The sequence below is a fragment of the Scylla paramamosain genome, chromosome 19 (genome assembly GCF_035594125.1).
Source record: "Scylla paramamosain isolate STU-SP2022 chromosome 19, ASM3559412v1, whole genome shotgun sequence".
NCBI classification, from domain to species: domain Eukaryota; kingdom Metazoa; phylum Arthropoda; class Malacostraca; order Decapoda; family Portunidae; genus Scylla; species Scylla paramamosain.
Window position 1 is genome coordinate 20,619,222 of NC_087169.1, and position 13,349 is coordinate 20,632,570.

Below are 13,349 nucleotides of genomic sequence, written 5' to 3' on the forward strand. Positions count from 1 at the left end.
TATTCCTACATATAATATGAGGAATATTCCTCATATAATGGAATGATTACATAAAAAAATAGTTGATATTAAGTGTTAAAAATAAGAAAGGTGCCATGCATTCCTCTGTCATCCCACACACTTGAAACAGACCATCTGGGCAGGAGCAGTTAAACAAGCTAACCTTCCAGAGACAGGCAGGTGTGTACATACAAAGATACTCACTGCTGCCACAAACATTATTCAACACATGGTTCCCATACATGAGAATCCACCACAAATTAATCAGGAAGCTTTATGATTTGAGAGCAGCCACTCCAACCACTCATCACTATCAGTGAGCTTTGCCTGAATGATATGAAGTACAACATTATCACCATGTAGTATTGTCCTTTCCTAAGATTAATTTGTTGGGTCTCTCTTTCTCTCTCATTACCTGCCAGTATAGCAAAACTTGAGGGCAAGGCATGTTCTCTTTAGGAAGACAAGAGCTTACACTGAATCATTTCACAACCTCAACATCTGCCTCCACCTAGTAACATAGTTGTTACTGGTGTAGTGCCCCTTCTTGGGAAACTAAGACTAACCAATCTGAAACAAGTATAAGAAATTTCCTAAACTCTCAGTTGTACATCTTTGGGACTGAACCCAGAACTCAAAGGCAGTGAAGGAGTACACCTACGAGGATAAAAGAACCATTAATTCCTGTTAGGCTAAATGGTCTCATGTACAACTAAGTTGTTAGAAGCACACTCTCTATCACAGCATTTATCATCGGCAATCATCCTCCTGCTGGGGGAGCTTCAGTGCTGCATACTGCATGTACAGACGTCTTCTGCAGAACTCATAAAACTCCATCTCCCTTGTGAAGTTTTTCCTCACAATCTCCTTCACTTCGTGAGGCACCTGTGGCTTGTAAATGTTGCGGTTCACCTTGGAGAACTTCTGGACTTCATCTGAAATTAATGCATTACTGAATATGTACATGATACTACAAGGTTATATTTCTTCACCACAAAATGTAAGCATTCCAAGAAAGTTAAGTAGCATGAATAGGATCATTGCTATAACATGACCAAGTGACTTTCAATACTCTTTATAACTTCTCTTAACTGGTTAGTGCATACATGTGCTAAAAGTCATACTCACTCCAGTAATGGTCTTTGGCACCCTTGAAGAATCTAGGGACATAATGTTCCAGCACAGTGAGGGTAGTATTGAGGTCCTCCAACACCCCAACCACTGCATAGTTCCTCTCCACATTCTCCTTGGCCTTCTGCAGTGCATAGTCTGTATTGAAGCCCCTGCAAGGAAAAGATATGTACGATTATATATAAAGCTTAGAAAGTTATGCATTATCAACTCCAATGAAAGTTTCAAAGATTAAAAGGGACTGCAAGGGATTTCAAACTGAAATCTGTGATCATCAATACAACTAGATTAAAAACACATTGGAAATATAAAGTAAGGACCTCAAGCACTGGCCATGAATTCACAACACACAGGCCAGACACCTACGTGCACTCCTTCTCCTGGCCACAGAAGAACTCTGTCAGCTGTGCGAAGTCTGGCCGCTCGTCCCCTTCCTGGTACTGGCATTCGCGGTCACCAGTTCGCACACATGTCTCATAGTCCTGCATGTGGAGAGTATACACTGTCTAAACACTGGGGAGATGTGGCTGGAAAACTATTTAACCATCTATGAAAACAATGGCTAAGAAATTACCAAGCCACATGTGGAAACAGAAGGTTAAATAAATAAATCATGAATAAAAAAAAAATATTATAAACAAATTTCCATATATTCATTGCCGTAATATTCCCAACTCAGGGACCCCACTCTCAGACTTATTTTAAACATCCATTTAATTTCAGTTAATTTTAACAAACTCTGATGGAAAGTAATTGGAATTTTGAGCTTGCTTTCATATGATACTGGTGACATTTTAAGAAGCAACAAACCAGCATTTCATTTCTTAATTTTAACAAGCATTCTGTATTACCAAAGATAAAAACAGATGCAAACTGGGCTAATGATTTATATGAGAGGTGGATCAGAACGTTTCAGAATCCAGACAGCCTCGCACCTTCCTGAGCCAGGCTGGGGAGGGCAAAGGTAGCTCAGGGAAGGCCTGCTTGCGCTCCACGAAATACCAGGGCGCCCTCACGTAGTAGTACCAGGAGATGACGCGCTCCACAGGGTCCCTCACCATGTTGATGTAGATGGGCTGTGTGATGTTGAACCTGCGCCAATGGAGAGAGATGGGAAGAGAGGAGCTCAGTCTGGGAGTTTGGGAGTTTTAAATTGGTGGTGGTGGTGGGGCTGTTACTACTACTACTACTACCACTATTACTACTACTACTACTACTACTACTACTATTTTCACTACATGTTCAGCCTTTATCATCTTATAACAACACGAAAAAAAAAAAACGCAAAGAAAACACGAATAACAACTTAGTGCTGGATACACGCCTACGATTATGACAGCGTGGCAGTAGAAGACTCACGTGGTGAAGTTGATATAACACACATGCTTCACGTAGACAGAGGGCGGCCTGAACACGTCCACCAACTGCACCAATCGCCTCTGTAGATACACACTCAAATTACTATCAAATTGCGTATCAGGAATCACACACCTAGTAATAAATAGTTTAGTTATTCCTCCTCCTCCTGCTGCGGGTACAACTGCTGCGGTCTTCACTACATCCTCAAAATTCAAAGACAGATAAACTCAATAAACTATAATATATATCCCCTTTATCTATCTGTTCTGTTTCATAACACTGTAAATCTTTCACCTATCCAACTTATAAAAACATGTACCGAGTCTGTCTACCTTTCCTAGCATCTGATCTCTCACCTGCTCTCTCTCCGTCAGCTTGATATTCTCCACCTTCTGCGGGCGGTCCTTGTGGAAGGTGAAGCCGTTCTTGTAGGAGAGGGTGCGCAGCAGTTCCATGGTGCTCTGGCTGCCGACCTTGGGCACGCGGTTGAACATGAGTGTCATCTTGTTGTGGTGTATCGTGTTGTTGAGGCTGCGAGGGTCAAGCTGTGGGAAGGAAGGAGGAGGGGACTTGATGGGTGTTTGAAACTCTTTGCTCTCTCTTATGACTGTTTGCAAAGGCGCCTTAGGGGTACTTGAAATTCTACTCAAATGAAGTGTTTTCAAAGGTGTGAAGAGGATTGAAAAGTCTGCTCTCTCAAAAGGACTGATCGCAAAGGCGTTAAGAGGATTGGAACCTCTTGTCTCTCAAAAATAACTGTTTTGCAAAGGCGTGAAGAGGATTGAAAACTCTGCTCTCTCAGAAGGATTGATTGCAAAAGCGTTAAAAGGATTGGAACCTCTGTTCTCTCAAAAGAACTGTCTGCAAAGGAGTGAAGTATCGGAAACTGCTCTCTCAAAATTACTGATTTCAAAGGCATTAAGGGACTGAAACTCTGATCTCTCTAGAGAACTGTTTTCAAAGGCGTGAAGAGAACTGGAAACTGGTCTCTCAAACGGACTCATTGCAAAGGTTTAGAGGATTATGAAATTCTCTGCTCTCTCAAAAGGCAAAGGCGAAACTCTGCCATATTCTAAATAAGAACAGTCCTTATATACATCATGTTCTTTGCTCTCTCAAAAGGTTAAGGATATACTCGTAAATCTAAAGGAAATATTACAGTGAAGCGTTAAAAGACTGGACAATGAGGGTACTACGAGTGTGACAATCTTGTAAAATAAATGAATGAATAAATAAAATACTCTCTCTCTCTCTCTCTCTCTCTCTCTCTCTCTCTCTCTCTCTCTCTCTCTCTCTCTCTCTCTCTCTCAATGACACTCACATGCCTAAACTGCTCCCAATCGTAATTCTTGCAGGAGCCGGATTTCCGCTGGTTGCTTCCCTTGTGGTTTGCGACGCCCTCCAGCGCCCCTGGGATGAGAAACGGCACACCTTACAGCAGGACACCTCAAGGGCAACACTGCACTTAAACAGACTAGCGGTGTGTAGTGTTTTATGATAAGATACAGACATAAGGTTTAGGTTTTAAGATCATGGTAATAAGAAGAGTGTGATATTTTTACATGCGCTTCTTTATACGTTATTGTGCTTAAAATTGATGTTGCACATTTTAATGGATTTTTTTAAAAGTTACTCAAGTAGTTTGAAGGTTTATTTTTTTTTTCAGCTTTATATCTTTCAGAGTTTTAAATGCTGCTACTACTACAACTACAACAACAACTACTACTACTGCTACTACTACTACTACTACTACTACTACTACTACTACTACTACTACTACTACTAATAATAATAATAATAATAATAATAATAATAATAATAATAGTAATAGTAATAATATAGTTATGATTTTGCGTGTGATTTACTGTTACTTTCATTCTTACACAAACATATTTTATTTTCATTATACTATTATTTTAGTTATTAACATCTGAATTATTGTTGTCTTCACTCCAGTCAATAGACATTCATTTGATTTACTGCTATTTTCATCCTCAAGCAGCATCAGTCTTTATCTCCCGTGGGTCGAGGAACAGTTAACCCCATGAGCCAACAAGACTGACCATTGGTGAAGGTGCTGGCGGGGCCGGAAGCGTCAAGCTGGTTGGTGTAGGTGGCCAGCTGGCTCTGCAGGTGACTGGTGTGCAGGAACAGCATACAGGTGGACGTGAGGCTCACCACTGCTAGCAACTCACTCACCCTGCAAAGACCAAACACCCGCCTCTCAGTCCACAAAAGAAGGGGAAGTGACACACTGTACAAAGCAAACACGATCCTCTTAATTGTCTGACGGAGATCCCTGGCCAGGCAGACTTGGGATGTTACATTCCGACCACTAACGGTATAAGTACGTACTACTGAGAAAACTCTAATTTGGAAGGGGAAGAAAGTGGAAGTGACACGCTGTACAAAGCAAACACGATCCTCTTAATTGTTTGGCGAAAATCCCTGTCCAGGTAAAGACTTGGGATGTTGTTTCCGACCACTAACGGTATAAAAAACGTACAGTGAGAGACGTCTATAGGAGCAGTACCACACACAACCCATCATACAAAGGCTCGTATTCTTAAACGTTTCCGAGTTTCATATGCAGTTTGTAAAAGGATTTACTGAAGATTACTAAGGTTTTGAGGATTATTTTCATTACTTCAGATATAGTTTATCAAGGATTCTGCATAATCATTAGGTAAAACGCTCATGAGAACCCGACTAATCATCTGTGGCGATTATAAACGGTCCTTAACCTTTTTACTATTATGGCTGTCACTGTAATAAACTGTTTGCGAGGACAGAAGGAAAAAAAGTATGAGGTGAATTTATTTTTTGCTGCGTTATATAGCTACGTATTTAAGAGACTGCAGTACAAAAATAATTCTTTTAAAAGCTGTAGACGATAATAGAAAAGACTGATTACAAAGGGTTGACAAAGAACAAAGCATTTAAGAATACAGACAAAGGAGTCGAAATCTTTGGCTAGGCAAACATATCTTGAATAAAATGTCTGACCACTAATGGCATCAAAACGCAAGAATGATGGGTGGATGGAAGCGTGGAGCGCAAACCTTCATTAAAACACAATCATACAGCTTCTCGTTTACACGGCGAGCCACGGAGCTGGATAAACACAAGCATTTGGAGTTACGTAACTGACCACACATCTACCACTAACGGCATCAAGACACAAGTGCATCATATGCCTCGTTTTCTAACTTTTTTGAGTCACTTAAAGAAAAAGCGCTAAAAAAAAAAAGGCAAAATAAAGACATGAACCTTATTTTCCATAGCACCAGTTGAAAATATGATAGTGATAAATGAATGAATAAATGGGAAAACACAGAAGCGTAAACCACATGACTTCCTGCCCTTTTTAACTTGAGTGGAGGATAAACACGAGAAAACAGCGAGGCGTAAACCTTATTTTTCCCTACCATCAGTTGAAAAAAAAGTAAAATATGAATAAATAAATGGATAAACACACAAGCGTAAAACCACAACACTTCCTGTTTCTCCAACTTGAGTAAAGGACAAACCCAGGAAAAATAAAGCCGTAAACCTTATTTTTTTTTTCTAGCGAGTTGAAAAAAGATAAAGATAGATAAATAAATAAATAAGATGCAAAACAAGCGTAAAATCACATCACTTCCTTTTTTCAGTTTGCATAGAGGACAAACACACGGGAAAAAAATAGAGGCGTAAACCTTTTTTTCCTTAGCAACAAATGAAAAAAAAATAGATAGATAAATAAATAAATAAATAAAATACAAAACAAGCTTAAAACCACATCATTTCCTACTTTTTTCAGCTTGGGTAGAGGACAAACACTCAACAATAAAAAAACAGAGGCGTACACTTTTCCCAAACGTAAACGCCCATGTTATCACTCACAGTCATACAAGCACGCGGGCAAACACAGCGGCAGGGGAGCGGGGGATGCACGCCAACGGATCAACGCCCCTTCAGAAAGCCGGACATGACAGTTTATGCGTTGTGCTTGTCGCTGGACACAATGATGAGCCAGGTTCAGCCAACTTGCCAAGTGGAGCAAAGCCAGATGAAGGACGTGTGTGTGTGCGTGTGCGTGTGTGTGTGTGTGTGTCATCCACTAGTTTCCCGATGATTTGTGAGGCTGGGATGGGACCTGTGCTATATACTTGCTACTGTTACTATACTACTACTACTACTACTACTATTACTAAGATAACTGCTACTATTACTGGTCGTGCTACTTCTGCTATACTGATGCTACCGCTACTTCTTTAATTACTACTACTACTACTACTGCTACTACTACTATTACTACATTATTTCCTCTTTTTACTACATCTATTACATCTTAATACTGCTCAGAGAGAGAGAGAGAGAGAGAGAGAGAGAGAGAGAGAGAGAGAGAGAGAGAGAGAGAGAGAGAGAGAGAGAAAGCCTATTGCTGTCTGATCTTCTTTTGTGTTACACTAGTGTGATCAACAAATATCTTAAGTGTCACATGTTCAGGTAAAAAATGAGTGAGTTCTGACCATCGTTTAAGTTTCTCATCATACGAACGTTTATTTGATTTTTTTTTCTTCCTTTTTTTTCCGCCAGTTCGTCTTCTTCAATTCGTTCTGGTTGCTTCCGTCACGCCCGCGTCTATAGGGCTGTGCTTCTCCCACCGCTACCGCCATCACCGCCACCACAGTCACGTCCCTCGAATCAAGGAGCTCCGAACTACAAACACTCTTTAACCCTTTGCCTGCTAATGACACATGTAACGTTATCTTCAGCAACCCTAGGCAATTTTACTCATCAAAAATTAAGTTACAGACCCTCAATAGCCTTACTAGATATTCGGTGATGCCTTCTGCTGGGATTGTTGTCTTTCGAAATAATTATCCAACTTTATATTTGTCTATAACATCAGGCTGAGAAGAAGCTAAAACAGTCGAAGAATTAAAACACTTTGTTCTCTCATCAGGACCACTTTCAAAGACCACATTGATGATACCTCCAGTTTTCACCATTGTTTTTCACGTTAATGATGCAGAGTCTTTATTAAACTATCATTTGAAATATAAAAACATCCTCGAAAGCTCCAGGATGTTGAAAGTAGAAAAGGTCTGTGTGTGTGTGTGTGTGTGTGTGTGTGTGTGTGCTCCTACCCCCAACGGGACATGGCACTTGGTACACACACACACACACACACACACACACACACACAAGGCCGAGAAATGAGGACGAAGGTGATGAAGTGGTGAAACAGGAAGAGTGGGAGAGGAACTGGAAAAGAGAGAGAGAGAGAGAGAGAGAGAGAGAGAGAGAGAGAGAGAGAGAGAGAGAGAGAGAGAGAGAGAGAGAGAGACTAGTAGGACACGCTCGCACACCTTACGATTGCTAAGCACTTCGTCTCTGGGTCACACACACACACACACACACACAGACAGCGTACATTCTTCCCTTTCCTTCAGTGCGTTAACTCGTCTTCCTCCTCTTTCTTGAACATAAAACCATGTTCTGTTCGTTCCTTCCTTCCTTCTCGCATGAACGTTGAGATGAAAGACCACCACCACCACTGCCATCACTGCCACTCACCACCACTGTCACTCGCTTTATTACAGCTATTTTCCTGCAGCTGTACACGGTGCTGAGAGAAATTGCAGCGGTCTGACGTTTATGAGAGCAAACTTCCACGCTAACCTGGCAATTATATGTTTTTTCTCACGCGAAAGAGGGATTTTTTAGGCTGTGAAGAGTGGTATTTTGTTTTTTTGTTACTGGTATGGAAGGGGTTGGGCTGTATTATTAGTTTTTTTTTCCTTTAATTTGTGTTACTTCTAGTCTAAGTTCCGAGGTACATTTTTTTTATTTATTTTATTGGGGCATCGAATTTTGGAGGTTTTCGAGTGTTTTTTTTTCTTACTGGTGTGAAATGAGTAACACTTATTATTTTCTTTCTTGTATTTGTGATGTAAGTTCTTTCTTCTTAGCTAGTGGTTTTATTAGTATTTTCAGTCTTATTCTACTCTTTTCTCTTTCAGAACCTAATTTTAGTAATACGCATTTACAATCTTGCTAGATACGCTTTTATTTCTTCTTGGTATAACAACTTTATCCAGATTATCTACTTTTATCATCGCTACGTGTATTTCTGAGTTGCTTTCTGTAGTGAGAGGATGTCTTTCGCATAGAGCAAGAGGAAGATGTACTGGAGCGGAGCTAGAAGCAGCCAAGTGTGTTAGTGTTTCCCCACACGTCTGACTTTGATGAAGAATATCGAATTGAACTGAATAAAACTGTACTGCCCAACCTAACGTATCCTACCTGGCCTAACGTAATTTTGCTTCGTGTTCTTGATCTGAAAGTAACGCCGTGACGAGAATTGTCATTATTATCATTGTGAGTCGTCATCATTATTGCTACCGGAAGTGACGCGCGGCAAGCACTATCATTATCATTACGAATCATCATTATTAACTAAACACACTAGATTAGACAGTGCATCCATCCATCCATCCATCTGTATCCATCCATTCATTCAACATGTTTACATTTCACAGAAGCGGCTAAAATGTACGTTTCTTCCGCTCCACTACACACACACACACACACACACACACACACAGCAACGGCATATGAAGCGGAGAGACTTCCAAATTAATCACCCACCCCGCATACACCATAGGGGAGAACTTGGTGGGGACAACGACCTTGGTATTGCACCCTAGAAGTGCAACCTCCAGATAACCGTACCGGCCACTTCTTAACCTGAAAAAGGCCCGCATTATGAAACGCTTTGCTCTCACCACGACTGTTTTCAAAGGCCACAGAGATGACCTGCCGGGTTCTCACGAGTGTTTCTGCTGTTAATAATGTAGAAAATGTTGTTAATCTGTCACTAGAACCGTAAAAATACCTTTAAAAAACCGTGTAATTTCAACTTTAGCTTTTTTGAGTGCAGAGGAGATGCGATGCATGTGTTTAAAGAATAGAGGACAGGACAGAAGGAAGGCGAGTGATAGAGGCTGATAAGAGTTTAAGTTCATATGATACCGACCCTGAAGCTTATTGGATAGTAAACAAACGCTTTATAAACACAGGGATAATCGTTCCTTGCATACTGTGAAGATTTCAAATGACCACCTGACACCTGACCATCATAAGCACACCGAGGCGTCTTAAGTTAATGTAGCACTGGGAAAGTTGCAGCCATGTGGTTAATTATAGGGTACATTGACTTAACTATAAAATCGAAAGGTCCCTTTTTTTTCCGAACTCCTACGAGAAAGTTAGGAATTTCTATAGCGCATAAAGTGAAAAGTCCCTGTTAAATTCTTGCTATGGTTGGAAAAAATGTTCATTCTAGCAGCTAATGTGAAAAAAAGTGGAATGTCAAAATAAGGAGGAAACAATGAAAATAATGCCAACTGAGAGAGAGAGAGAGAGAGAGAGAGAGAGAGAGAGAGAGAGAGAGAGAGAGAGAGAGAGAGAGAGAGAGGGTGTGTGTATGTGTAATGGATTATGGCATCGAATCACCAAACACCAGGGAGTAAGCAAAATCCAAGTGAGTACTCGTACATGAGTGAGTGAGTGATAAGTAGGCTAATGAATGAGTGTGCCGTGTCATCCCCCACCGCGTCTTTGGTGAGTGGCTGACTTGACTGGCTGGTGACGGGAAGGTAGCGGCGGTTAGCGGTCTCGAGCTGGAGGGGCGGCGGTGCTATGTACCGTTAGAACCCAAAGACTGTTGCCTTACACCGCTCTCCTTTCCTTTCCTCTCCCTACCACCGCTCGTATTTCATAGCACATTCCAGCTCCTCCATACACGCAGTACTTCTTCACGTTCAAATGCAAGACGTCATGACATTAATTTTATCGTTGCGTCAGTAACGTTAGATTCAAGATTTGCTGATGTCTTCCCGTCTAGTCTTTACCTATCCTCTCCACATCTCTTAAACTTCAACTAGCTCATCTTTACATGCGATATTATTACATGTTTAAGCAGACTGTGGGAAAAGATGTAGCAAAACACTTCTAGTTAAAATAAGGAAATGTTAGGATATGGCAATATTTCTCACGCGTTGGTAAGATAGCCCGTTTTTTTTTTTTTTTCTCTCTACTTTCTTTCCTTTTCAGTAGCTTTCATCGTCAAGTTATGTAGGTCAGAATGTATAGCTGGTTAATAAGGGTCCGCTGCTTTCCCCAGGCGCGTCGTAAGATTGGTAGTAATGGTTGAGTGCTGCCTTGCGAGGAAATTGTGTTTTGACAGAAAAGATTAAAATGTTTGTGGGAGTATTAAGTTACTACATGCGATTATGCTGAAATTTTAAGGATTCTCTCTCTCTCTCTCTCTCTCTCTCTCTCTCTCTCTCTCTCTCTCTCTCTCTCTCTCTCTCTCTCTCTCTCCTTGGCCTACGGATGACAAAGGAACATGACTCAATCTCCCCCTCCTCCCTCCTGCTCCTCCTCCTCCTCCTCCTGTAGTCCTCCATTTCCTCTTCACTCTTCTTCCTTTTACCTCCTCTTCCCCCTCCTCCTCCTCCTCCTCATACTACTACTACTTCCTTCCGTACCACGCCGTATCCATAACGAGGGGAGTCATGCAAGGCAATGCACGGCTTCTCACTCAGTTCACTGGCCTCTCCCCCACCTGTGCTGATGCCCGCCTTATCCCAAGACCTTTGCGGGTATTAGTAGTCCAGCCTCGACGCCACTACAGGCTACATAAGAGAAGGGTGGGAGGGTACCTTGGTGGTGTTAGAAATATAGAACGTGCAAAGAGAGGGAGGCAAGGGAGGAAGGACGGAAAGGAAGAGGGAAAGGAAGGAAGGAAGGAAGGAAGGAAGGAAGGAAGAAAGAAAGAAAGAAAGAAAGAAAGAAAGAAAGAAAGAAAGAAAGAAAGAAAGAAAGAAAGAAAGAAAGAAAGAAAGAAAGGTACGTAGGTAGGTAGGTAGATAGATAAATAGGTAGATAATAGTTACATAGATAGATAGATAGATAGACAGATAGATGGATTGATTGACTGATAAACAGATAGATTAAAAATTATATAGGTTGGTAGATAGACAGATTAATAAACACAAAATAAGAAAGGAAAGAATGAAAAGAAGGAAGAAAAAAAAAACAAAGAGAAGGGAAGATTGTTTTACGTGAAGACAATACCATCTAATGCTAATGATGAAGATAATGATGTGTGGAAAAGAATGAAGATACGCTAATGATAATGGTGATAGCGTCATTATATATGAAGAACGTGCAGGGAAAGGAAGAAATGGAGCTCTCAGTGATGATGATGGTAATAATAATGATGATGATGATGATGATGATGTATAGGTAAAGGATAGAGGTAATGTATTCTTTAATTACCATGACTTTTCCAGCACAATAAAATAATCTGGTGAAAGTTTAGGGCACGAAACAATGAGAAGCAATGCGTGAAGCCTTTATCAGCATCTACAAGAAAGTTAGCGATGAAAAAGAATACATTTTGCAATTCCTTCCCAGTTCAAAGATTGGATGTGGCTGCAGAACAAGTAGTGATGTCTCAGAGTGATTGGTCATTAAGGAAAAGTAAGTGGTAGTCGAAGAGTTATCACACCACTGATAAGGAAAGGAGAGATGGAGCATTTCAAATATTATAAGTGACTAGAAGTTTATTTCGGCTTCGTAACATCGTCCAGGCTTACTCAGCTTAAAAAAACATGTGATATCCTGATTAAGTTACCCTTTGTCAGCACCATGGCATTACATTCAATACATTCTGCGTACAAGCTGGGGATTTTATGAAGTTTTTGATGACAGTCGTAATAACATAGCGAAAAGTCATCTCAAATCATTCATCCAATACAGTTATTTACTTTATTTTGATCGATATTACATTGTTTTACGAAGTTTGCCGTTTGTTTATAGCACTGAAAAGTTTAACAATAGCCTAGCCACTGTTACCGCTACCGTCACTCAGTCCTTCAATACAAATTTAATACAAAATAATTTCATGATGTTTGCTGTTTGTTTATTGTACTGAAAGGCTTAACAATAGTAATGCTAGTTCAAGACGCTCCCAGCCACAGTCACTGCTTCCGTCCTCGGGTCAACGTCACCATGGACCCGCTGACACGCACCGGAGTGAACTGAGGCAGATCAACATGACCCCGCAACAACGTGGGAGGCAGCCGTGACCTTGTCCGCCCTGCCCCGCCCCGCCCCGTCTCGCCCCATAACGGAAAAGGAATGTTGATGGTATGATGGTTTATTCTTGTTTTGACTTGGGTGTGTTTACTTGTTGTTGTTGTTGTTGTTGTTGTTGTTGTTGAGGCGGTGGTAGTGGTAATAGAAGTAGTAGTTGTAGTAGTAGTAGTAGTAGTAGTAGTAGTAGTAGTAGTAGTAGTAGTAGTAGTAGTAGTAGTTGTTGTTGTTGTTATAGTAGTTGTTGTTGTTGTTATAGTAGTTGTTGTTGCTGTTGTTGTTATAGTAGTAGTAGTAGTAGTAGTAGATATAAATACATTTCATTTAATATGTTACAAAAAAAGTATAAAACAGCAATATGAACATTTATAAAACAAAATAACAAACAGACAAAACTAAGTAAACAAATACATAACTGACTAAAGAACTAACTAACCAACTAAATGCACAAATAAATAAACTAATTCAATACAAATCACCAACTAGTCAGCGGAGTCATTCTCAGACCCAACCACCACCACCACCACCACCACCACCACCCCGCGGATCAACACAGGCGGACATCAGCTGGAGTACGACAGATGAACCACGTAACCAATAATACTCCCTCTCCGTTGTACAGCTGCGGTCAAGAGTCCAGTAACACACTCTCCTGTACCTCACCTCCTCCTACTTATTTATTTATTTATTTTTTTTTATTCTTT

The 13,349-nt window shown here is 40.7% G+C and overlaps 1 protein-coding gene across 2 annotated transcripts in view; it reads right to left on the minus strand.

Annotated features, from left to right (window-relative positions):
* LOC135109864 (heparan sulfate 2-O-sulfotransferase pipe-like) overlaps positions 1 to 13,349 on the minus strand; it is a 23,835-nt gene continuing 10,486 nt past the window's right edge. Inside the window, exons 2-9 of one of the 2 annotated variants that reach the window (XM_064021648.1) lie at positions 4,554 to 4,690; positions 3,812 to 3,900; positions 2,847 to 3,035; positions 2,491 to 2,570; positions 2,067 to 2,223; positions 1,498 to 1,613; positions 1,129 to 1,283; positions 1 to 935 (exon numbers count right to left, since the gene is read on the minus strand). In XM_064021648.1, the coding sequence (XP_063877718.1) occupies positions 751 to 935; positions 1,129 to 1,283; positions 1,498 to 1,613; positions 2,067 to 2,223; positions 2,491 to 2,570; positions 2,847 to 3,035; positions 3,812 to 3,900; positions 4,554 to 4,647 (1,065 nt within the window). In that variant the 5' untranslated portion in view covers positions 4,648 to 4,690 and the 3' untranslated portion in view covers positions 1 to 750. The remainder of the gene's footprint in view (positions 936 to 1,128; positions 1,284 to 1,497; positions 1,614 to 2,066; positions 2,224 to 2,490; positions 2,571 to 2,846; positions 3,036 to 3,811; positions 3,901 to 4,553; positions 4,691 to 13,349) is intronic. The other variant, XM_064021647.1, reaches the window with a different exon arrangement.